General features: G+C 47.2%; 1 protein-coding gene across 4 annotated transcripts in view; it reads left to right on the forward strand.

The window, feature by feature from the left end:
* The window catches only part of LOC147603879 (uncharacterized), a 91,044-nt gene that overhangs the window by 33,036 nt on the left and 30,687 nt on the right, over window positions 1-27,321 (forward strand). For 2 of the 4 annotated variants that reach the window (XM_086796196.1, XM_086796195.1), the window contains exons 9-10: window positions 18,935-19,031; window positions 19,141-19,271. In XM_086796196.1, coding sequence (XP_086652322.1) covers window positions 18,935-19,031; window positions 19,141-19,271 — 228 coding nt within the window. The remainder of the gene's footprint in view (window positions 1-18,934; window positions 19,032-19,140; window positions 19,272-27,321) is intronic. The other 2 variants (XM_086796198.1, XM_086796197.1) reach the window with 1 other exon arrangement.

Raw genomic sequence — 27,321 nt, forward strand, 5'->3', positions numbered from 1 at the left:
GGCCCTCTGAAGCTCACCTCGTAGGACGCCTCGTCTATGAAAGCAGTGCGCCCCCCTAAACCTTGAATGTTCCATGAAACAATCTGCATATCAATCTCTATGAGATGGGGCACTAGCGGAACTGCCCTCCACGCGAAGAGTCTTGGGCGAGGGTTTACACGGGGAATAATCACAATCCGTGCGGGGGCGAAGGCGTGCTAGGTGGGCACTAATCCTGTCCTCCATGTGACGCCACTCTGTATGAGCGTCGCATATGCATGCTCCGGACTCCATCGATCACAGTGGAAGTATCTGTAAGAGGGGGGAAGAGGTACCGCAGCAGAAGTATGCATGAACACAAAGAGTAGCAGCTCCAGATTGGAGACTACCATCTCCCCGTCTTGGCCTCGATGGGTTGAACCTCCAAGCTTCATCATAGCCAGAGGCCAAAAATGGGTGAGAATGTCGGTGATGCGAAGATCGTGGAGATGGTGGGAGAGCTCGACTGCCTGACCTTGGATGGCAGCTGCCACCAACTTAGGATCCCACTCTGCCCCCAGGGCTGCACTGAAGGGGAAAGAGAAGATCATCGCGCCATTATCTAGCGTAGAGGGCCTGGAGTGGTGAAAAACACACATACCCGAACAAGGGGCTACCGTCTCCTCAAACATGTCGGTCCCTTCCGTCGGCAGACATCGGAAGAAACTGTATGTAGTCCACAGGTTGTCCCAGGATCTTGGGGCCCCACCTGGGGACTTTGGCAGCAGAGCCCTCACCAGGGAGGCAGCAATGGTCATCTCTACCAGCTCGAAAAATCGGTAAATCAAGCGACGGACTAATCCCGCCGGTTGCCTCCGCTTCGGGACAGGGGATGTTGGGGAGTGATGAGAGTGCTCTGGAGAGGCAAAAGAGGGGAAGAAGGGGGGGGGGGATCATAAAGGTGGGGCGGAGTGCCTTACGGCGGGTATAGTCGGTGTTGAGACTGGGGGAAGAGGAGGGGGAGAAGGTGGGGGAGGCGGCGAGAGAGGGGGGAGGGGTGGTGCTGTGAGGGATCCACCAGAGAGGAAAGCTGTGGGGAGGGGCCTGCCGGGGGCTCAGTGAGGCCGGCCAGCCTCATAGAACACTTGGGGCAGGGGGGGGGGGATCTGGACGGGGGATCGGCCGCCATATTGGTGGGACCGGAGAGGCCCGCTCCAGGACTAGACAGGGCGCATCACCAACGAGAAAATGCTTAGATAAATGCTCGGTAACGGTTCTATGATAGAACCGAATCCCCTTGAGACCTGCGAGCCTGGGGCACGCGGCGGCGGCGCTCGGCTCTGCTGGTCATCTAGCGGCCGAGGTGTGGTCCAACCGTATGCCACTCGCCGTCCATTGGGTCACCCGAAGTTGGGGCCTGGTGGTCTGCTACCTGAGGGCCTGCCTCTCTCTCTACGCCCTGGGGAGGGTCAGCATGAGAACTGGGGGGAGGAACCACCGGAGGCGGTCTCCTGGACTGCTGCTATGGGCAAGCTCTGGCTAAATGACCCATCTGTCTGCAAATGAAGCATTGGCCTGGAAGGCCAGAATACTCCACGCGCTACTGTATGGGGTCTCCTCGGAGGCTAGGAATAGATATACAATGCGGTACAGACTCCGTCGAGGCCACATAGATGCGGAGGGATGGAATCCCAGTTGCCCTTGTGAGGGGCGAGGCAGCGGTGTGGGGGAATCCATCACTCTCCCGATGGCACCACCAATCATCGGGAGAAGAGGAAGGTACTCCTTTCTAAGGCTTGGGAAGAAAACTGTCTGTGGGAAGCCCGAAAAGCTAGCCAATGGGTCAGATGCTGGATCGAAGCCGTGCTGCCACCGTGCAAAGAAGGCCTGCGCCGTACGCAGTGCAAGGGGACTCAGCTTCATGACTCAGTCTGACGCCGATGGCGAGTCGAACTCCACTTGGAAGTATCCGTGCCCTAGAGGGTGAATATCGGTGATCTTTGCAGGTTCACCAATGAGGCTGGCTTGAAAAAGATCCTTGAGCTGTCCATGCGCAGGGTGGCTACCAACAATTTTGCAGACCAGGGTGGAGGCCTCAAGTGAGGCAACAGTCGTGGCAAGAACTTGTAGATCCGCTTCAGAAGAGGAAATGCAAGCAACGGCGGCTTTGGTCGGGGATGACGGAGCGGCTGCCATGGAGTCCTTCTGAGGGTGAAGACTAGAATAGGCCGAAGCTTGCTGAATAAAGCTGAAAACCCGAGAAGCTAGGAAGCACCAACCTGCATGGGAGGGGAGAGAGGAGAGGGGCGGGGAAACGAAGAGGAGGACGGAAAGAAGAAAAGGGGGGCAGCTCAGAGAAAAAAGGGGGGGAGGCAGGAGACCGGGGGGGGGGGGTGCGTCCAAAAACGAAAGAAGAGGGGGGAGGGGGAGGCATTGAGCAGCGCAGAGAGGGAGAGGGGGGGGGGGGAGGGGCTATGTACAGATAAATCGGTCAATTTTGATGTAGCTCTTTCTCCTGATGAGGAGCAGTTTGTTTGTCATGTGCTTGCTGAAGATTTTGCAAATAACAGATAAAGGTGGAAACATCCGGTTCTTGAGCATCATTACAACATTCCGGTGCCTTAGATTGTCACCCCTCTCAAACGTTTTTCTGAAAATGGAGTGGTGATTTTCTTTTCTGGGAAAATGCCTCAAGCTCAAGAAGTGGCGCAGTGGTTGAAATCAGTCTTGCAAGGGGGTTTTATTGATGGGTGTATTGGGCCTCTTGTGGTTTTTAGAAGTACTTCTCTCAAATAGTGTACATCGTACTACACTTTTAGAAATGTCGCCATTGATGTATGACACACAGATGGTGCATGTACTGCCCTGGTCACCTAATAAGGACTATCACAATGTGATTAAGCATAAATGTCCGGTGTGGGTAGAAGTCATGCAATTCCCACAGGGCATAAGAGCATCGTCGGGTAAGTTTATATGCCCTCCTCGATCTATAGGAAATGGCAATCATTTTTTGTATTTTGTGGAATACTGATAAATCTACTATTCCTCACATTTCTATTGGGGTGAGCACACTTCGAATTGGGCCTTTAGCCATTGGCAGGAACTATTTCGAGCTTAATTTGGGTGTGTTTGCTGGTGCTTGTTTTCAATGTTGCAAGTTTGGACACATGGTTTCGTAATGTCTATCTGTAATACATCAACCTCCTCCAAAAGCTATATCTCCACCCTACAAATAGGAAGTTTTGCAACGTGTCAACAAGATGGTTAACACAGGAGTTGGGATTAAGATGAAGTTCCCCATGCATAATGGAACTCCGGCAAATAATAAAACAGCAATTTCCACAAAGGAAAATGTCAAAGGGAGGCTGATAAAGATGGATTTGTGACTCCAAAGAAACTGGCTAAGTAGCCAGCCCAGTCTACATATCATATCCGAAATTGGACTGAGCCACAAACTGTACGAGGTCAGAATCAGAATCCTTTTACAGATGTGGTGTCTGGAAACTGGGCGGAGGTTTGTAAAGGAGGCACACAAATTTTGGATAAGAATGAAGTTATATTGCATGTATTACAGGATGCTGGTGGTGATCACAACATGGATGTGAATTAGCTTTCTTTTACTTTCTCTGATAGAGATGTCAATGATTCCAATAAAATGTGTGACTTACAATGTTCAAATAATGCATCAAAACATATGGCATCCCCATTAGACACTAGTAGCATTCACACATGCCACATGTAGGCTTTTGAAGAAGGCTTTGGAAGAGCAACCCTTGTCTCTAATTTGTTCGTGGTGCACCCTTACCTGCCATTTTTGTATCTTCCTTTTCTCATCCAGAGTGATACATGTTTTAGCCTCACATCCAGAGTGATACATGTTTTAGCCTCACACAATATCATATATTGAACATCTGATAATGCATGACAATGGCTAAATTTAGTTATTGATTGAATTGTTTGTTTTGCATCATCCACCTTGTGCCTTTGTTCTCCCATGTACCATCTGCCATAGTCTACAATAACAGTTTGCATGCGATCTTCTAACAGTTGACCCCAAAGTGGATAGCATTGAAACATGCTATGTGTAAGATAGCTGTTGTTGACAATCAAAAAACGTTGATGCTGAAGTGGAAAGTAAATCCAGGTACATGTACCATATTGGCCAACCACATATCACTAGCATCCATTTGGAGAATAAAATTCTGCCATTCATGTCTTTCATTCACTAACATATGAGATGCATGAGAAGTGTTGTCTTCATCTCTGGGGGAATTATTGAAATCCCCACATACAAAAGCATGTGTGAGCCAAGGATAGGAAACAAAAGTTCGCCACAATCTTTGTCTCACAGAAGACAATTGAGAAGCATAGAGTCCTGCGAACCAATATACTTCTCCCTGCAACATACATTGCACAACCATCCATCTCCCAAGCACTCGGTGCAACTCATGCCTTACAAGGAAAGCAACCCCTGAATATGTACGGATTCTTGTATAAAAGATATCATAACGAGAAAAGTGCCCAGAGTGGCCACCAAACTCATGTTGAATATGCTTTTGGATACACAACACATCAAGTTTCATTCTATTTACAGAGTGCCAAAAATGCCTCCATTTATTAGGATCACTCTTTCTTCATGCCTAAAAATGATCCAAACCCATCTCACATGCATCATGAATGTTTTAGAGTTGTTTGGTAAGGCTGCTGGACTCCATATGAATTTTGAAAAGTCAAAATTGATTCCATTGCATCGTATGGATTGGCATCGACTTCTATGGCCGGGACAAATAGTTCAGCATGATAAAACTGCCAGGCATCTTGGATACCCATTGGGATGGGATATGATGGTTCAGAAAGTGGCGCAATGGGTATTGCAGAAGCTTAAAGCAAAACTTGCTTATTGGAAGCTCTCAAAGTGGCCCTTGCATGTGAGATTACACATTGCACAATTAGTGATCATTGCCTATGTTCAATTCTTGTAACATGCAGCAGAATTATGCGTAGATGAAGGATCTTATCACACAAAGTCTCACACCGCCTTCTTTATCCTGAGTTTCGTGAGTCTTTAGCAATCCACTTTATCATTTCACAATTTAAGAGATGAGTGAGAGAGAGGTAGATCTGTACACCTTATTGGGTCCCAAATTACCCACTGAAGGGCCCCCTCCTATTGCTAGGAGTATTTGCTTTATTATCTTTGAAGAGAATGAATGTATGACTGACTTGGGACTATAGATAAGCCAAAAACAAGAACTTTTTTTTTCCCCAGAAAGGAGACTTCTATTAAGTATGAATTTTTTTTACAAAATGGAGATTTCACACCAAGCAAGGTGGAGATTTCAACCAATCAGGAGCCCTGTGGTGCCAATAGGGTCCCGAATGAGAGGATGTGAAAAAGATACCAATGTCCCACTCTCTCATAAACTGGGCGCGCTTCCTCTCCACAGCCCTCGAAGATCCTTGGATTCTGGCCCAGGTAGCCATAATGGTGTGAATAATATCACTCCAAATCCTGCAAAGACACTGAGAAACAAGAACGGGAGTACCCTTAATGGCCTCAGTGCATCTAGCCTTCCAGATATTCCAGGTTGAGATGCTAGCAATAATCTCCCAAGAGCTGTCTAACCTCTGTGCCGGAGGGACAAAGTGTGAAAGTGGCAAATCCTGAAGACAACATTGCCGAGCAACTCCTTCCCTAACCATAATGGCCAAGCTCCTGTCAGTCCCCTCGAATCTCAGCTGAGGCCCAGATTGTGTCAACCAAATGATAGAACCAAAAGAAATGATGGCATCCCTCTTAATCCTACCAAAGAGGTGTGCAATCGCAGACCAAACCCTATGTGCTTCCCTGCATTCCCATAAACAATGGTAAACTGACTCTGAAACTCCTGCACATCTAGGGCATGCTAGGCAAGCACCAGTAACAGACCTCCACTGATTGTTGGCCAGACCACCAAGAAGAGAAACCCAGATAAAGGAGGAAATATGTGGCTTTCTATAAGAATGCCACAATCTCTGCCAAAATATCCTCTGAATGTTAGTCGAAATGCCGTAAGATTCCCAATGGGGTCTAAGAGTAGGGACACTCTGAATGTGTCCCAAGGTAAGATGTCTGGCATTCCTCATCGTATAACTGAAATAAGGCATGCTTTTCAAAGGGTTACAAGCATCCTTCCACTCCCACTCACCGGGGTCTCAATGCAAATGTCTGATAGGGCAGCCACCATACAACCAAAGGCTAACACTCTTTGTGATCATCCCGCGGGGGGGGGGGGGGGGGTGTCAACAAAGACGTGCTTCCCTAACTTGCCAACAACTCTAACTGGACGAATCTGGGGGCCCTCAATAAGGTCCTGCACGTCACATCTCTCCAGCTGCCATCCATCCTATACAGAAAAAAAGACCGGTACATCATCCTCCCTAGGCAAGGGGAAACCCATAACCTGAAGAGGAACACCTCTCCCAGAAAAAACCCCAAACCAAGAATGATGATGGACTTCCAAGAAAGATCCAATAATCCAGTGGTTGGGAATGGCTGCATCAATCTGTGCAATCCTCCGGCTAGAGCCTCTCAAATGCTGCGTGAAATCCAATCTCTGCACCTCGGTGAGGCTCTGAAGTCTCTTCCAAGCCAGCACTGTGGGGCATAGGGCCTCCCAGCCAGCCCAAAGAATATGCATAGCTGCCCCAAGAGGCCTACCATGCACATCTAAGATCAAATCATTCCACAGAATGGTCTGCCGGTTAGCTTCTTCCACTGAACGCGGGGGGATGTGTACCAAAAAACTCCTCAGGCAGTCCCAGGTCGGTAGGAGGGACCTAACCAGGGGGGATGAAGGGGAGCGGTGAACTGCATCCGAAAAAATAAAGCGTGAGCTGAGAGTCCAGTCACCTCCACGAACAGGGATACACTTCGTGATGTGCTGCATGAGAAAGTCCTTCCACGGCTCAGTGCCTAGAAGAAAGCCCCTAACAACAAACAACAAACAACAAGCTTACAAAGCAAAGCCTTACATTGCACCTTAGGGTCAATGATATTCAATCCCCCTTCCTGCTTAGGCCTGATAATGGTTTCCCAAGCAACTTTGGCCCTGGTGTGTGCATTTCCATCAAGCCCTGACCAAAGAAAGTTCCGAATAAGGTGACGAAGCTGGCCAATGCAGCCCTTATGAAAAATCCAGCACAAAGCGATAAACCAAGCCGTGGCTAGCAAAACTTGGTTAACCACTAAAGCTCTAGAGGCCAAGTCAAGCTTCCTCCTACTCCAGTGATGAAGTTTGCTTTTAATGCTTAAGAGCACTGGAGCAAACTGTTGTGCAGGGGAGATGTCAACGCCCACCTGACAACCAAGGTATCTGGCAGAGCATCCTCTCTCAAACCAAGTAAAACCAACATCTGTACCCCAATCTGCAAGAGGAAAATCACTGATCCAAAAACCAACTAACTTATGCCAATTGATAGTAGCTCCTGCTGTCAAACAAAAGGCCTCCAAGGCTGTCCGGAAAGCACATAAACAAGCATGTGAAGCCTCAAGGAACAACGCCATATCATCTGCTAACTCAGAGTCCAAAAACTCATCCTCCGCGCATAAAGGCAGCCCGAGACCCACAACACCAGGGGCAGCCCGAAGAAACCTGCTCATAGCCTCAGCTACAATGAGGTACAGTAAAGGGGCGAGGGGACAGCCCTGCCTCACTGAACGGGAAATCTGAAAACGCTCGCTGCGCCCCCACAAGCTAAAACAGTGACCCTGTATAGGCAAGACACCCCTCTAATCCAATTTTGGGAAAACCCCATGTATGCCATAGTGCCCTCCAAAAAATCCCAATTCACTGTGTCATAAGCTTTTTCAAAATCAAGCAAAAGAATGGCAAGAGACTGCTGACTAGACTTTGCCCACTCGACAGCTTCCCAGAAAGAAAAGATGTTATCAAATATACTCCTTCCTTGGAGGAACCCATTCTGTGTATCATGGATAGTCCTTTTGAGAATCGGCTGCAACCTTATACTTAAGGCTTTAGCTAAGATCTTATATGCAGATCCAAGGAGGGTGATGGGCCTCCATTGCTTGATGTCAGTCTTGTCCCCACTCTTGGGGATAAGGTGAATCAGCCCCTTCGTGAGGTATGGCGGCATCATACCGGACAACCACATTTCCTGAAGGGAAACAGTGATAGCATCTCCAATATGATCCCAAAAAAGAATAAAGAAGGCGGGAGAAAGACCATCATCCCCTGGCATGAACCACTGGAAAGAGCATGCAGTGCGTGAAGGAATTCATCCTTCGAGAAAGGGGCATCCAGGGAAGAACACATAGCATCTGTAATGAGCCTGGGCATGCACTCCCAAACTTTCTGCTGTGCCACATCTATCTGAGGAGAGGGCACCTCTATGGTCAACAAAGACCGATAAAAATCTGAAGCAATATCCCTCACCTTATCAGGTTCAATCTGAACCTCACCCTATGAATTCTGCAAGTACCTCACAGAATCCCTGCTATGGAAGGCCTGTGTGCTGAGAAAAACTCTTTGTTGCATCTGCCACCCATCTGAGTCCAAAAAGCCTCGTTCGCATGAAACGCGAACTCAGCCCTCCTGTCCATGGCCAACTGCAGCTCTGCTCTAACTGTGGTCAAGAGGTCTGTAATCCAAGATGCATGTGGATGCTTTTCATGTTCCCTCTGAAGAGCAGCAATCCTACGCCTAATAGATCTCTCCTTGTCCAGAGCCTCCTTCTTCTTGGACAAGGCAGTGCTATGATAATGATGGCTGGTCCTCTCAAGAGCCAGCGCAATATTATGATGAGGATCAGGACCGTCACAAGATCTCCATATCTCTTTGATCTCAAGGGAGATGCCAGCATCTAGATAAAGAGAGTTAGGGATACGGACACGGGGGGAGGCCGAGCGAGCCCCGGGCTCCCTGAGACACAAAACAACGGGGCAATGATCGGATTTGGTGGTGCCAGGCATAATAGCAATGATGCCTACTCTGTCCAAGGACCAATCATCCACATAAAACCTGTCCAGACATGCAAAGATGCTCTCATCCCCACTCCTGCGGTTATGCCAAGAGAAAGATAAGGACTTTGGCCTTCTCTGGAAGTCATCCTCAGTCCATCAATCCCTACCAAAAACAGAAAGCGTGAACCTCTCCCATGAGGTTCGCTCCAAAGGGTGTAAACGCCCTTCGCATCCACCCTTCTTGTTAGAAGGTTGCTCAACCATATTAAAATCTCCTCCCACTATCCAATGATCAACTTGGGGAATGACATTTGTAATGGTGTCCCAAAAGGCCACCCTTTCACCTCTCACGTTAGGAGCATAGATATTCAAGATTCCCAATTTTTGACCCTCATGCATGATCAAGATCTACTGCGCTCTAGCAAGGATGATAACACCGTGCCCAATAACATGAGGCATAATAGATGCTGCCACTGAAATGCAAACACCCCCTCTAGTCCCAACTGTCGAGGACCAGAAGGTGTGGCCAGAAAGCATCTTACCAGTTTTGCCACACTGAGATCTATCCAATTTGTGTTCCTGCAAAACAAAAGTACATCCATAGACCCTCCTGTAACAGCAGGGTGAAGTTGGTCCTTCAGAAGGCGCTTCCTACCGTGGGTGGGAAGTCCTCCAAGGCCCTGAACATTCGATGAGACGATTCTCATGGAAGAGAAGAGGGTTTGACCCCCGATCTAAGAAGAGGATGGGCAGCTTGAGGACGCCTCAGATGCCTCTCATAATGCTTGAGGATGGGATAATCCACGGGGCAAAATCCACTAACATGCCCTTGTCTGAGGCCCTGCACAGTACCTGCATATGTACGAGAAACCTGTTTTGCCCTGCGGGGCATCAAGGGCAATGGCCTGCAGTACACGATCCCCACTACACTGAACATCCTGTATATCGCCCCCTCCAAGTAGAGAGGACTCAACAAAACCATCCTGATCTGAGATATCATCTCTCTGCAAAGATACATCAGCTATCTGTACATGATCCGAGGAAGCCTTCCCATCAATCACACCAGGGGGGCGGGCGTGAGACACAGCTCGCCACACTTGGCGGACTGAAGGACGGGAAGGAACCGAGGGAGGTGGCGCCTGAGAAGCACGCTTGCGAGGCCTCTTGCGACCCCGAGCCTGAGGGCAATCTTGAGCAAAGTGACCCTGTTGGTGACAAACCCGGCACTGATTGGGTTTACGTGCACCGAAGAAATAGGCCGACTTGAACCCGGATGAGGAGCAATCCAAACCAAGGGGAAGGGGCAGGCAAGGAGGCGGAGGAAAGGAGGGGAGGGTGGAAAAGGGGCAAAAACGGAGGGAAGCAAGGGGAAGGGAAGCGCAGAATGGAGGAGGCAGAGGAAGGAGGGGAGGCAGAGAAAGGAGGGGAGGCGAACAAGGAAAGCAGGAGGGGGAGGGGCGCAGACTGGAGACAGCAGCGGGAGGAAGAGGGGCGGGCAGAAGCAGGGGAGAACAGCGGGGGAGGAAGGAGGGGGGGCGGAGGAAGAATGGGGGACGACACAGACGACAGAGGTGGGGGTTAGGGGAGCTCGCAAGTCCGTCAATTGAGTATTCTGAAAAATGTAACACACACAAGAACTTTGAAAGATCAAGAGTCGGGCTGAATTGTACCCGGCTTTAGAAGCACCAATAATGATTAATCTCAATGTCAATGCTATCTTCCAATGGAATGTAGGAAGGCTGTAAACTGAGGCTGAGAGAGGGGCTGCTTTGGGACTGTTCTAGGCTGAGTTTATGCACTATGAATGAATGGACAATGCTGCGTTTACCTTCACCAAGATGGCTGTAGCAGACAATGATGATGTTGAATGCTGAAAACTGTTCAAATGCTGAAAACGCAAGGGGCTGATGCGCCTCTTTCGTTGACTGATTTCTGGCTGCATTTTGTTGATGTATGCTCTATGTGATCAAGCGATTATGCTCCCAGATTCTGTGGACTGAATCGCTTAGGTGATGATGATGATGATGTGTGATATGCAGCGGAAGTCTTTGTATTGGAAGATCCTGTCACACAGATGCTCACACCGTCTTCTGTATCCTGAGTTTCGTGAGTTTAGCAATCCATTTCAATACTTCAAACTTTAAAGAGATATGAGAGAGAGAGATGAGAACTGTACACCAGATTGGGTCCCGAATTACCCACTGAAGGGCCCCCTATCCCGATAACGAGATAGTGTTTGCTTTATTTCTTTAGAGAGAATGACTGTGGACTGTAGATAAGCCAAACGCAAGATCTCGGAGGATCGGAGATTGGCTGAACTGTACACGGCTGTAGAAACACCTCGATGACCTGATCTCGAGCCTATGCACTCTTCCCAAGGGCATGAGGAAGGGCTGCACACCTAAGGCTGAGAAAAGAAGATGGTGGACTGTTCTATGCTATGTTAGAATGCTGTAAATGCTTATGAATGCTGTGTTACCTTCACCAGATGACTGCTGCATGTATGGATGATGCACAGAAGGCTGGATACTGATGTAAACTGATGATTCAGGGCTGAGAACTGCTGTAGACTGAAACGCAAACCTGTAGGGATGATGTTGGACTGAAACGCAGGTGTGCTGCTACTGGACAGAAACGCAGGCTGCTGCTGGACAGAAACGCAGATATGCTGCTGGACAGAAACGCAGATTGGTTGTACGGCTGCTTCACATGCAGAAAACGCAGTTGTATGCTGAATAAGGGATTGAACTGATGTTGGTTGCAGGCGCCTAGGGCTGTAGGGACTGCTAAACTGCAGGCGTTGGAGAACCAGGGCTGGCTGAAGCAAACTCAAGCACTCCAAGGGCTGGATGAGACTAATCTAGTGCTGAAGGCAAGGGAACTCCTAGGGCTGAGGAGGAAAGCTCTTAGCACGCTGAAGACTGAATGAGAAACTAAGCCCTATGCAAGCCTATTTATACTAACTGGAGGTTGGTCAAGTTGGCTGGTCATTTAATAAAGTTTATATTTATAAATGACAAATAATGCAAATAATGCTAAATAAATACAAATATGGGAGAAATACCAGATAAATCCTAGTAAATTCCCTAAGACTTCTGGGATGTTCTAAATGATGCACATGCCTGCTTTAGCCTTTTCATCAGGGGTTTTCTTAGGTTCTTTATCCTTCTCACTTCAAATGAGGGGGTTTTTTAATTCAAAATTTTAAGGTAAATTTACATAAATACATTTACAAAAGTGGTTTTTTTAATTGATTTTGAAAAAAAACACGTAAGTTTATAAAGAGAAATGGGTCATTTTATTCATGAAAAATTCATAGAGGTACTAAATACCCCTTGGCACATGATACATAGGGTTTCTTAGTAGTGCACCCCCTGAGGAAAGCTCGCTTGAAATTAGGACTTTAGCCTACAAATTTAACCCAATGGCGCTTAGATGGTGAGACCAAACTTTGTAAGAGTGATGGTGGGATCCACATATAAACACCTACAAATTTTTGTCACCATTAGAGCACATTTGCTTTGAATGTGCAAGCCAAAGGCCAAGTTTTGAGGGGCTCTCTAAGGCCATGGCACATTGAAAGTTTGGACCTTTTGCACCACACATTCCAACCAAATATGTTATGATGATGACTAAAATTTACAAGTTTCTATATATAGACTTCACTCTCACTCTTGCAAAGTTTGGCTATCATCTGAGCTCATTGGATTGGAAGGTACAAGCCAAAACCCCTGAACTGGAGCTATTACTGCTGTCCTTTTTAGCATCTTTAGAAGACGCGTTACCTTTCCCTATCTGTGCAGCTGATTGCTGCTGCTAGGGTTTGGTACTGGACTGAGATGACTGCTTGGGCTTGCCCTCGTTAAGCTTCATTTCTTCATTTTAAGCGAGAGTCAGAGCCCGCTCATATGTACTTGGTTCAAAGTTACGAACTGTGAACCGAATGTTAGAGTCCAATCCACGAATGAATTACTCCATCTTAGCCTGCTCAGATAACCCTAACTGCTGTGCTAAAGTAATAACCTTACCGGAAAACTGAAGCACTGGGGATCCGTTCTGTCTGAGTCCATAGAACTTGTCTTTCAGACCGGTCATGTACTGGGGCGGGAGAAATCTGGCCTTCAGGTCATGGACAAAGATGTCCCAGTCAAAGACTGTGACACCTGTGGCCTGGTCTGTATGAATACTAGACCAATGCTGCCACCAAGTGACTCCCTCACCAGTGAGATGGGGAGCCGCTAAGTGGACTTTGTCTTGTGGGTCTGTGATCCTAGCTAAAGGGAAATGAGCATTAAACTGATGAATAAATTGATTAACTGATGAATGATCACACTTAACCATCATACTTACTGAAGTTTGGTTGACTGCGAATGATGGTGGTTGATGCTGCTGCGGACTGCTGGCTGGTGACACCTATGACTGGGGAGACTGAGGAGAGCTGCTGATACCTCAAGTGTATGGCCTCCTTTTCCCGTTGGTGCTCGAGTAACATACGTTCTCGATCAAGCTCACGTTGGTGTTCCCGAGCGGCGAGTTCAGCCTGACGCCGGTCTTTGTCAATCCTGCGTTGGGCTTCCTCATAGTCCCGTCTTTTTGCTTTTTCTCTTTTCCTTCGGGCCTCATCCTCTCTCCTTTGTTGTTCCATCTGAAAGAAGAGGGAGCTCTAGTCGGGTGCCGTTGGAGGTGTAGGACGTGCTGCTGCTGCCTCCAAGAGTTGGAGACGCTCCATGAGCAGCTGGTTCTGAGCTCTAAGAAGAGCTATGGTGTCTGCTCTAGGCGGAAGAACAAGGTCTCCTTCGGGGGAGACGTCTTCCGGCTGATGAGTACTCTCTTCTGTAGACATGATGCTGAAGTCGGTAGTCGTGCCGGAACGCAATCTTACCATCCAAGGATGCCCCCACGCTAGGATACGATGTGTGTGGACAATCTGAATCTGATACCAATGTTATATGCAGCGGAAGTCTTTGTATTGGAAGATCCTGTCACACAGATGCTCACACCGTCTTCTGTATCCTGAGTTTCGTGAGTTAGCAATCCATTTCAATACTTCAAAGTTTAAAGAGATATGAGAGAGAGAGATGAGAACTTTACACCAGATTGGGTCCCGAATTACCCACTGAAGGGCCCCCTATCCCGAGAACGAGATAGTATTTGCTTTATTTCTTTAGAGAGAATGACTGTGGACTGTAGATAAGCCAAACGCAAGATCTCGGAGGATCGGAGATTGGCTGAACTGTGCACGGCTGTAGAAACACTCGATGACCTGATCTCGAGCCTATGCACTCTTCCCAAGGGCATGAGGAAGGGCTGCACACCTGAGGCTGAGAAAACAAGATGGTGGACTGTTCTATGCTATGTTAGAATGCTGTAAATGCTTATGAATGCTGTGTTACCTTCACCAAATGACTGCTGCATGTATGGATGATGCACAGAAGGCTGGATATACTGATGTAAACTGATGATTCGGGGCTGAGAACTGCTGTAGACTGAAACGCAAACCTGTAGGGATGATGCTGGACTGAAACGCAGGTGTGCTGCTACTGGACAGAAACGCAGGCTGCTTCTGCTGGACAGAAACACAGATATGCTGCTGGACAGAAACGCAGATTGGCTGTATAGCTACTTCACATGCAGAAAACGCAGGCTGTATGCTGAATCAGGGACTGAACTGATGCTGGTTGCAGGCGCCTAGGGCTGTAGGGACTGCTGAACTGCAGGCGTTGGAGAACTAGGGCTGGCTGAAGCAAACTCAAGCACTCCAAGGGCTGGATGAGACTAGTCTAGTGCTGAAGGCAAGGGAACTCCTACGGCTGAGGAGGAAAGCTCTTAGCACACTGAAGACTGAATGAGAAACTAAGCCCTATGCAAGCCTATTTATACTAACTGGAGGTTGGTCAAGTTGGCTGGTCATTTAATAAAGTTTATATTTATAAATGACAAATAATGCAAATAATGCAAATAATGCTAAATAAATACTATAAAATATGGGAGAAATACCAGATAAATCCTAGTAAATTCCCTAAGACTTCTGGGATGTTCTAAATGATGCACAGGCATATGAATGCATATTATGCAGGATGCAGAGTGCTTTCTGATGCAAACCCTAAGGCTTCTACTGACTCTACATGCATGAATGATTCTCTCCAAGTGGGTTAAGGGACTTGACTTACTGACTGACCCGCTAAGGCTGAGGAATGACCTACGTAGCTCGTGCCTGACTTATCCTGGACTGAGGATGTACAATGGGGTCAAGGCGTATGACAATTATCATCCTATTGGGTTCTAAAACTGTACAAGTGTTGCACTTCTGATGATGAGCCATCTTGTCACCATGCACTAAGTGCAGAGTGCATGTGACATGATGATATGAGAATGATCCAAACAATGGCTATTTATATGAGTAGAGGGGTGGTCGGCTGGCTGCAAAGCTGGTCAACTGTAGCATTTTTATTTTTTTTCCCGAGAAAAGGTCCTTTCATTAGTTATAAAAAAACGCCCACTAGGCTACAAAACCCATCTCTTGCTCATAAGAAGGCAGAGCAGAGATGCGATCAAGGCAGCTAGGGAGACTCTCCCTAGGTGCAAAAAAGTGCAAATAAAAGTACAAATAACTGAGAGGCTATATCATACAATAGGAGGGGGGAAAATCCAAACAGGTGGCCTGTAGTGCCATCGGGGGGTACCCGCGTGTAGAGTATAGAAGGGGCCGCTGCGCCAAGTGGTGTAAAAGGCCTGGCGCCGCAAGATCGCTCGATCCGAGTCGCCCCGGATGCGGTCATACTGTCCTCGCAGGGTGTGAATCAACTCCTACGAGATACTCCGAATAGTCTCTGCTGGTGGCTCCAGTCTCCCCTCAAAGGCCCTGAAACAACGGGCTCTCCAGGTGAACCATATGGTGAGGCTACTGAGGAGCTCCCATCGTAAACCCCTCTCCTGTGTCCAGCCGGTGGACGAGCAACTGTAGCATATTTATGCTACACGACTTGCTTAAGCTATAAATGTTGAAATAATATGTTAAAAATGCCAGAATAAATGCTAATAATGATATGTAAATGCTACGATGACCTGATGCAAACCCTAAGGCTTCTACTGACTCTATATGCATGAATGATTCTCTCCAAGTGGGTTAAGGGACTTGACTGATTGACTGACACTCTAAGGCTGAGGAATGACCAACGTAGCTCGTGCTTGAAGTCGAGATATCTTGGACTGAGGATTACAATGGGGTCACGGCGTATGGCAATATCAAATCCTAAAGGGTTCTATTGCTGTACAATGGAGCACTGATGATGAACCATCTTGTCACCATGCACTACAGTGCAGAGTGCATGTGACAATTCTATTTGCCTTTGCTTGTTTGGAGAAAGAAAGATTTGCATACTTTCATGTCTGAAGCTTTGGAATTGTTCCAGAAGACTAAGACCAATAAAAAAGCCTTAAGATTGTTGCCATGCAATTATGTTTGTTTGCCAAAGATGCATGGTGGTCTGAATATTCTTGATATTGACTACCATGTTTTGGCTTGAAAAGCTACCATGATTCCTGTGATTTTTCGGCAAGAGCAGCCTTGGGCAATTATGTTTGCCGCTATGTGTACATGCATGAAAACTATGGCCTATGGAAATTGGGTCAATTCACATTGGGAAGTGGTGTTCGGCTGTTTTGAGGGTTGCATTGTGGGCTGTCCATATGCTACAAAATGGTGCAAGATTGGAAGACTGCATTGAAAAACCTCAAATGGGTGGGACGTGATTTTCCAATTGGTAACTCTATGCGACTGGAAAGTTTGCTCTGGTCCTCTTTGTTTGCAGAACTGCTGGCTTTGCAAGAACTACGTAAACCATGCTTTTTGGCATCCTTGGGTATATGCATGCTTCAAAGACGTTGTGTATGATACAGGGAATGTGTTATCCTTCCCACAGGCTTGCATTAAACATAACTTTTGTCTACATCATAGACCGATATAAAGAAAGATTAAAAGGTTATTGTAGCCATATGAACGATTGCCTCCATTGGTTGAAAATGATAGGCTTCATGATTGGAAAGTGAAAGGGCAAACAGAATATGCAAGGGTATTACATTTGGATAAGATAACTACAGCTAGTATGTATGATCATCTGTTGCACCTTGGATTCATGCACATGGTAACACTCTATGGTGTATGCAAAAGAGTGAAAGATGGTGGAAAAAACAACTTCGGAGTATATGGAAAAGTAAGCTGCCTTTAAAGCAAAGATTGTTTCTTTGGTGCTGTTTGGTGGGTGTCCTTGTTGCGGAGATGCTTGCTAAAAGACGGATAGCAGATGTGGAGCTGGGTCTAAAACTGTTCCACATCTGTTATGGCATTGTTTGAGAACACACGTGAGTTCCTTCAAAGATTGGCTGATGATATCTCAGGTTGCTTCCCTGGCAAGCGATATGGCAAGCATTTCTGGATATTTGGGACTAGTGTGCCCAACTCTCCCGATTTTGATTTCTTCTTCCTATGGACTAGATATTGGGCTTTATGGACAATATGGAAGATGAGAAATAATGCTATGTTTGGGCACACACCTTTACATGCATATGCTTACTTTAAGATGAATTTGTGATAGTCCTTCCATGACTACTTGCAGTTGGAGGATATGGATTTCAGTTAGTTTGGTGTTTTTCCAGTGCTTCTGAAGTTCTGGTGGTACTTACATCGCGTAGGACAATCATGAAGACTTCATGAAGTTGATGTGTTCCGGGTTTGAATCCACTTGAGACCAGAGTATTTTCCCTGTTTTTCTCACTTAGTCTCTGTTCTTCTATTCTCCTCCTCTGGGTCCCACCCCTCCAAGAGGGTTGCTAGGCATAGCAGTACTCTTCAGATTTGGGTTGGCAGCGTCCGTGTCGTTGCCCTCATGCGACGACCTCCCCATAGCTTGACATGCTGATGGAGCAACAAATTCCTTATGAGCATGGAAGATTCGGTGGACCTTGGCTTCAGGGGTAGTCACTGGCCCTTACCGTAAGGAGAGACCAAATGGATGATATTTGCCATCTCTGGAGCCCAAATGGATGGTCAAGTAAGACATGCTGCTGCTAGCTTTAATTAGGATGGTCAAGTAAGACATGCTGCTAGCTTCAATTAGGCCTTGCTCTTAGCAAATCCTCATTCACACATACGTTTGGCAGCTTTTCACTACGTTTGGCAGCTTATGAGAGTAGTGGTTCCCCTAATCTACGAGCCAGATCTTGCCAAAGTTCTCCATGCCCTCATAGAAAGTGCATAGTGAGGATGATCTTGCTACTTACTTTTTCCAAATACATTGGGATGTGCCGAAGGATGGCCTCTTGGCAGCCTTCAATAAGGTCATAAGCGCATGCAGCATGCTAGAGTGCCTCTCGCGGGTCTTATCTATTTGATCTACAAAGTGGGGGAGATCGCCTCGTGCTCTTAATTCACCCTAGCATGACAAAGCTCGTGAACGTGCCAGCTCTGTGAGTTTCCCAAGAGCCCCCCTTCACAATGCCAGAGCTTGCCAAAGCTCGAGGCCTTTACCTGCAAGAAGTGGAGTGGTCTACTAATATTGGAAATTAAATTCTTATTTGATTCTCAAAGTGAATAATTAAAGAGATATTTAATACTTAGAGAGAAGCTTCATTCATTCTTGTACAATGTTGATTAAAATACTTGGGTAGTTGAAATGCATGTATCCAACAAATGAATTCACATTACCCCTTGAGAAATGATTTAATTCAGCAAAGACATATATCATTTTGAAACTCTTGTTGAGTACCATTCAATAAAACATAGGACACTCCAAAATGCTTCACACGCTCGTTGAGTACCTTCTGGTGGTTGATATAACTTCTCCAAGGAATACAATTTTGAAATGCACTTTTGACATCCACTTGAACAACATCCCGATTGCAGTACATTGCAATAGCAAGAACAGTTCCGACTGTATTCATTTTGACACAAAACATGCTTGTGTTTGGACTGGTTCGGCACAAAAACCATCATTAAGCTTGCTTGCTTGCTTTCAGCATACTCCTCGCACATTCGAGCAATGTTCAATTCTTATGCTCAACCACATTGTTGAAGAGCGTAGGGTGTTGTGAGTTGATGATGAATCTCAGCAAGGCATGTGCATCTCATGTCTACATTAGAGTTTCGAGTTGATTTTACCAATCTAGAAAAGAGATGAAATTAAGTTGGTTATTTATTTCTGATTTCTGTTTTTTCTTACCAGGCAATACGATTGATTCATGCATTGGGTCTCAAGCCAAAGAGGACAGTTCGTGTTGTTCTTTTTGTGAATGAGGAGAATGGAGCTATGGGAGGTCAACAGTATTATGATGACCATGTCCATGAATTGAACTTGTAAGTAAGCCTTGGTGTTTACATAACAATAATTGTGCTTATTTTCGCACAAGTATCTCTAGAAATTATTAAATATCTCATGAGAATACTTCTCACACACACACAAAAAAGATCACACATCTAAAACTAACATGTGAGTGATTGGTCTAGCGCATCCCATACCACATCAGAAGAGAGCCATGCGCCTTGTACAAGCCAAGCCTCCTCTATCTTTAGTTCACCCAATAAAGCTAATAACTATTAATTGCTTTTCAAGAAAATTATTGATCATTATACCACACTAGAACTAACTCATATTTGAAAGTTTTCGAAAGAGGGGCGGTCTAAGTTTGGACCAAGCTCTCAGGAGACTCCCTGTGAATTTGGAGGTTGAAGAATCAGCTTTGATGAAACTTGATGGAAGGGAAACTTGGCAGAGGCTTGATTGTTGGGGTTCAAGGCCACTTTGTCCTGGAACATGTAACCTACCAGATATATCTTCCAAGGCTTCCCTCTTGGCTGAAGGTTGCAAACATGAAGTCACAAAGATATGATGATCCACTGCTGCCTTCACCAATTGAAAATTATCACAAATATGATAATGCTGCAGCATTCCGCGGTCGATGACATAGTACTATCAGATCCCATCCAAGTGGAATGGATTTCCTGATCCTCCATAGTGAGGGGGGCAATGCGGTTCCTCCCTGCTTGCTTTGATTGATGGCAGATTTGCTTCTTCAGAGCTAGAACCTGTAGTGGAACGTGATTGTATTTCCCTATACCCCTCAGAAACAAAGCATGAGGCTTCTTTTTTCAAGGGAAGAAATTGCACGGGGAAAGCGCCTGGGTCAGGTCTCCCTTCGGGACCCGAAGGAGCCCTTCCCCGGGCGACCCCCTCTGGTCCGGAGAAAGGAGGACAAAGCGCTTGCCACTTTCTTAGCTCTTGTCTGCTTCCCTGAACCCCGCAAAGACGAGGCAAGTACAAGGTAAGCGTGGCAGGCATTCCTTTACCTCATTCCATTCAAGAGAGGGATACCCTATACAGAGCGGAGCGCTTCTCTAGGGATGAAGCGCTGAGTTGCTAGAGTTCCCACTTGTTAGGGAACCCGCCTTGTCTCTCCGAGCTCGTGGTGGCCACTTGGCCTTCTGTCTATCCCCTCCCTTCCAGAGTTCCCCCCTGAGAATATAAGAACTTTCCCACCCTCCCCCCCATTTCCTCTGGTAATTCGGCCACGAAAAGCCGCAAGTTTCCAGTTTGAGAAGGGAGCAAGAGAGCTGACTACCTGATTTATCCCTCAAAGGGTCTCCGGGTGCCTTCCACAAAGCTTTCTCCAAAATGGTCACAGCTGTCTTCCTGAGAGCCGCCCCCAAGCTGCTTCTCACGGATCTCAGCCATAAAGCGAGCCATGTTTCTCTCCATCTTAGGTGCCACTCGCGTTGTTTTCGAGGAGATTCAATGCCAATTCTTAATTGAGGGCACCTTAATACGCATACCCAAAAAGGTCACAGCTCTCTTCCCAAGAGCCGCCCCAAGCTGCTTCTCACGGATCTCAGCCATATAGCGAGCCATGTTTCTCTCCATCTCAGGTGCCACTCATGTTGTTTTCGAGGAGATTCAATGCCAATTCTTAATTGAGGGCACCTTAATACGTATACCCAAAAAGGTAACTTTTCTAAAAGCAATATGCTTTGCTCTAGTCGCCATGCTTACTTCTAACCATAGCTGATTTCACAAGAATCTAATAATTATGTCCCAAATGATATGCTTTGCTTTAGTCGCCATGCTTATTTCTAATTGTAGCTGATTTCACAAGAATTCGGTAAGTCTGTCCCAGATCTCTCTCACCAAATTCGTGTAACCAGCAATTCCTGGACAATGAGTCGTCCACGGAACACATGTATTTCACTTGAATGGATTTGGGGTCCTTGAACAAGATCCCCGTCTTTCTAGCCTCTCTCTCTCTCTCTCTCTCTCTCTCAAGTACGGGCAATTAAGGAAGAAGAGAAGCAACAAGAAGCAAAGACTTCCTCATGGGTGGAAGTCATCACCAAGACGCAAAAGAAGATGGATGAAGCGGAGAAGTGGATAGAGGTCGCCAAGAAGGGTAAAGGTAAGGAGATAACAACCCCTACACCTACAATCATTAACATGACTTTGGAAGAGGAACAACGAAGACGTACACGTGCTTTGCATGTGAGGATTACCGGCCTTAAAGACGGGGATAAAGTTGAAGAGGAGGTGAAAGAGCTTATGGTGTTGATGGGGATTGACAGTCAGACACACGCAAAAGCCTGGAGAGTGGGCAAAAAAAGCGGAGGCAACGGGGAAACATCAAAGGAAAGAGCTCTCATACTTCGCTTCCCTTCTATTGAGGCGAAGAAGGAGTTCTTGAAGAGACGACCCACTTTAAAGAATACAGGCATTTTTCTTGGTGATGATCTTACTCTTTCACAGCTTGCACATATGAAGGAAGTCATGCCAGAGATTAGAGCGGCAAGAGAAAAGGGTAAGATAGCATTTTATAGAGAAGGGAGGGTGGTCATCGTGGAGCGACGCTCTACATGACGGTGCGAGACCTATGGGACCAAATTAAAGCTGGCAGCCTGGAACTCAATGGATCCCTCAGACTTGATGTAGGTGCCTTTGAGGACAGCTTTAGAGATAGAGATATAGTCTTCTACTCGGAGACTCACCAGGCCCCTGGTCAGATGATGCCACAGGTGACAGGATACAGATGGGAGACAGCTTGCAGAGTAGGGACGAGATCGGTACACAGTAGTAGAGGATCAGGAGGGGTGGCAGTTCTTTTCAGGGAGGAGCTACAACCGCTTCTACACATAGTTCGGAGAGATGATCAGGCCAGATATATGTGGGTGAGACTGAGGGCCGACACAAGCAGATTCCTGTATATTGCCATATGCTATTTTGCTCCTAGTACATCGACATATGCAGCACCTAGAGGGCAGTCTCCTTTCTCTGTGCTAGATGATGACATATGGGAGTTCTCTAGGGATGGAGACATCATCCTGTTAGGGGACTTTAATGCCCGGACGGGCAACCGCCAGACAGCCTTTTATGATACCTCGGAGGAGATGCTGAGAGAGTTGGACACTCTGGATATGGGATTAGACAGACGCTCACAGGATGTGGAGTGCACAGAGTATGGGAGATATTTGGTAGATATGGGGACTGCGCATGGGTTGGCCATACTTAATGGCTTGCAGAGGTTTCCGTCAGCAGCTGGATTTACTTGCTTTCCACATAGACATGGTGCTAGCACAGTGGATTATGTTATGGCTATGCCCAGCTTTGTTTCATGCATTGAGGACTTCACAGTTGGATCTCGGCCCATTGGGGTAGTAGTGGATCATGCATTGTTGACATTGACTATCTCTTTTCACTTTACCACAGCTCAGAGGACACGAGGGGCAGATCACACTCGATATACTTTTACCTCAGAGACTGATGCTGTCTACACAGATGGGATTTATAGACGTCTGTACACAGAGGAGCCAGGGAGACCTTTGGAGGAGTTGACCCATATACTGACAAAGACTTTACATGATGCAGCGAGAGAGGCATATCCACATACTCAGCCTGGACAGAGACAGCATTCTAGATGTATGCCCCGGAACAGCTGGTATGATGAGGAGTGCAGAGAGACCAGAGCCCGACTGCAGCGGGAGGTTGCTTTGGGAGTCACTACTCACCGACAGTCACGTATTGCCTTCCGACGCCTTGTGCGAAGGAAGAAGCGGGCCTTCCTTGCTCAGCTAGAGCAGGAATTATACCAGCTGTTCTTGAGCCAGGATTCGAGGGAGGCTTGGCGTCTGTTTCATGAGTCCTCCCCTGCTTTGGCCATCACTTCTACAGAGGTCTGGGGTAGTTATGCAGCATCTCTATATACAGTTCCTGGACAGACACCTTTTCCTGACCCGCCAGCACCATGCCCACAGACATGTACTTTCTTTACCGCAGAGATGGTAAGGAAGGCCATTGATAGGATGAAGACTGGGAGAGCATATGATCACAATGGATTGGTTGCTGAGCACTTTATTCATGCGAGAGACATGCTGGCAGAGCTTCTAGCAGTGATGTTCAATCGTGCTATGTGCGAAGGCTTACCCGAGACTTGGAGTAGGTCCACCATCGTGCCTATCTTCATCAAGTCAGGGGACCCTATGCAGCCAGGGAATTATCGCACTATTATGATTGGTCACACACTAGCACGATTGTATGCATCCATTCTTGAGCAGCAGTTGAGTAGATGGGCAGAGAGAGTTGGCATTCGAGCAGAGGGACAGGCAGGGTTCAAGAGAGGTTTCTCTACTCTTGACCACATCTTGACTTTGCGGGCCATTATTGAGGAGGGCAGGTCGCATGGGCGACGGATTTATTGTAGCTTTGTGGACTTCCGCAAAGCATTTGATACAGTGCCCAGAGCCAGATTGATGAGGCGATTACAGGAGATGGGGGTACCCACAGAGCTCATATGGGGAATTATGGCTTTATACAGATCAGTTTGCAGGACAGGTACGCACCCCAGAAGGGGTCTCTACTTTGGTTCACTCCACTATAGGAGTGAAGCAAGGTTGCCCGTTATCTCCTTCACTGTTTGGTATGTATGTGGATGAGGCTTCTGACTACATTGAGAGATTGGGGGACAGAGGAGCCCAGCTAGCAGGTACATGGATCCCACTATTGTTATATGCTGATGATATTGTGTTGATCTCTGACTCCCCTGAGGGTATGTAGCGTCATCTGGATGCTTTACATGAGTTTGCACATGATAGTGGATTGTCTGTCAACCTTGGCAAAACCAAGGTTATGGTGTTTAACACCACGCCGCAGTGGGTTAGGCGATCAGCTTCCACATTTACATATGGGCAGGAGATTGTGGAGTATACAGATGCATATACATATCTTGGGGTAGTATTCAGTGGGCCAGTGTTTTCGATGAGGAGAGCAGCAGAGACTAGATTGACTAGAGCACATGCAGCCCTGGGTGGTTTGGAGAGGATGTGTTCGCAGGTTCAGTTTCAGGAACCTCGAACGAAACTCTGGCTTTTTGACACTCTAGTGACATCAGCTATGCTTTATGGAGTGCAGATATGGGGACCTTCAGTGGGCCATCACAGCGCAGGCGGGTGGAGAGGTATGGAGAGGCCTTTGGTATCTATGATTGCTAGGCTTATTAGAGCCAAGGCTGTGGTACCTCATGAGATTATTCGAGCAGAGCTTGCGGCTGCCCCTCTGGTGATTGAGGCTCTTACGAGATCAGTCTCCTACATACATGGCTTGTGGGATCTCCCCTGAGACAGATATGCACGCCTCGCCCTGGAGTCCTCCCGACAGTTAGCTTTACAGGGAGACACGGCTTGTTGGTATGGACAGATGACATCTTGGTTCCAGGCACATGGTTTTAGCATGGACAGATTGCCTCCCTTCCAGTATTCTCTGGAGGCACCCTCTCTCACTCTTACACGGACAGAGATTACCAGACTCATCCGTCAGGATTTAGTTCAGCTGGACATTAGGAGGACATGGATACAGCCGACTGAGGAGCTGGGCACGAAGATGGCTTTCTACAGAGAGCATTTTCTTCAGCTCACAGCAGATGGTTTTGTGATCAGACCCAGTTACATGGATGTACACTTGTCTCATGCAGTACGATGTGCTATTGGTCAGATTCGCACATCCTCACACCAGCTTGAGATTGAGATTGGCCGATATAGAGGTATACCAGCTGAGGCCAGGATATGCCGAGTATGCCATAGGGAGCCAGAGACAGAGCTGCATTATATATGCCATTGTACTGCATACTATGAGATACGTGGTCGTTTCCACTGTTTATTCAGAGAGGGTTTTGGACCACTTTCCAGAGTCATGGGGTACCAGGACCAGAGGTGTTTGGGATTGTTCTTGCTTGAGCTGCGGAGACATAGAGATAGCCTGCTTAGGCGCACAGAGAGCCAGACTCAGAGGCACATTACAGACTTCTTTAGTCCAGCCATCACTGCGCCAGATGGACCACAGCAGCAGCAGGACATGGATACCGCCCACACCAGGGGTACACTGATTGATCGTGCGATTGAGCTTGGGTGGTCCAGACGCCCACGACTACGGAGGAGGGCATCCCAGCATAGACGGAGGTTGCAGCGGCAGATTCGGATTATTCTTGCGAGGCATGCGGGACACCCAGTCAGGGTGCTGACCACAAAGGATATTGAGGAGATCCGCCAGTGTCCGATGCGGCACATATTATGAGATGGAGGTACCTCCATAGTGTACCTTCCAGTTCCAGTTTCATTTTCTAGGTGCCAGTAGTATCATCTTTATTTTTCATTTTCTGGGTTTTTTTATCCAGACATTGTATCAGATCCACCATGATGTAACTTTTGGTCTCATAGGTCATTATGGCCTTTTGAAGACGTTAATATAACATTTCATTTCATTTCATTTCTCTCTCTCTCTAGGTTGCATACTGAGCCTCTAGCAGTAGTGCTCCATCCATCACACCCCCCACTAGCTCAGTACTTTCATAGTTTATTTCATGTTCATTTTGTCCTTTTTTTTCTGGACATCCAAAAGACATTGATAGTTGTACATTGATTTGTCTCATAGGTCGAGTTCGGCCTCTAGTAGACGTTAATACATGTTTCTTTCTCTCTCTCTCTCTCTCTCTCTCTCTCTCTCTCTCTCTCTCTCTCTCTCTCTTCGTGCCCCTGTTTGCCCTCTCTCCCGCCACTGTTCGCCACTATTCGCACCCTTGTTTTGTTTGCCGCTGTTCTCTGTAGATGCTTGGCGAGCCGGGAAGGACTCGACGAGGGAGAGGCCTCTCCTCCTTAAGTTCAAAGATATAGAGTCCCGTTTGGCTTTCTTTAAGAAGAGGGCCACCCTTTGAACCACCAAAATATACCTTGGAGATGACCTCACCCCCCTACAGGTGGAACACAGGAAAGCCAAGATGGTTCAGGTTATGGAAGCCCGTAAGGCAGGAAAATGGTCCGTTTATCGTGAGCCACCCTCTGAACCACCAAAATATACCTTGGAGATGACCTCACCCCCCTACAGGTGGAACACAGGAAAGCCAGGATGGTTCAGGTTATGGAAGCCCACAAGGCAAGAAAATGGGCCGTTTATCGTGATGACGATAAGAACCATCAAGTCAAAATATAGGTGAAGTTTGTAAAGCCATCGTCCAAGTGTACGCTTGTTGAGGCGCACCACCAACAGATGCATGCGAGGTGCACGCACTGGCATTGAAGGCACCGCACCGACACTGCAACGAGCATCTTCGAGAGAGAGGAGATTCTACCAAAGGCCGACACTCCGAGGGCATCTACCAGAGATAGGAGATGCCATGGACTCCACCGACTCTACCATGTCTTGCAGGAATGCTTATACGGTTCCTCGACTCATCTTGAAGGACATCCTTCATGCTTCATCCTTCATACTACATCCTAGCCTTACCCTTGGGGGTGTTGTAGTCACTTGTCATCAACTTGAGCATGTCTGTCGTCCTACTCACTGTGACCTCTGCTGGGTGTGCACGGTACAGTGAAGGGCATGTAACTGTGTCTTAGAGTAGTACAAGTGTTGTCCAGTTTTCTTGTTACTCTTGCAACTTTTCACTTGCGTTGTGTTCCACTCCATTCTGTCTATTCATATGTGCGGTGCGCTATGAGCATTGAGGACTCTGGACATACTATCCTGAGAAAAGCACCACTTTAGTGTGCTGGGCAACCAACCGTGCTACTACAGGTGCACTAAAATTTGGCATGCTTGATGGGACTCTCAAAACTTGGAGTCCTGTTAGCTCACCCTTATCTTTGTGTCCTCTTTGTATGCCCAATACACACTGCCGTGGTAGTCCGTGAGCCCATCCAAGAGTCCTCTCTCAATATGCTGCTATAGTCAGAAGAGGTTCAATTACGTACCACCTAGGGGTCCCCTCCCACCTTTCCGTGTCAGCCAACCTTGGTAATCCCACCCTCGGTAACAATGCTGGAGGGCCAAGCCAACCCTCGTGATCCAACCAATCCTCTTGGCGCGGAACCCCTTTCCACG

The sequence above is a fragment of the Cibotium barometz genome, chromosome 63 (assembly GCF_041138505.1).
Source record: "Cibotium barometz isolate CiBa-2024 chromosome 63, ASM4113850v1, whole genome shotgun sequence".
Classification (NCBI taxonomy): Eukaryota; Viridiplantae; Streptophyta; class Polypodiopsida; order Cyatheales; family Cibotiaceae; genus Cibotium; species Cibotium barometz.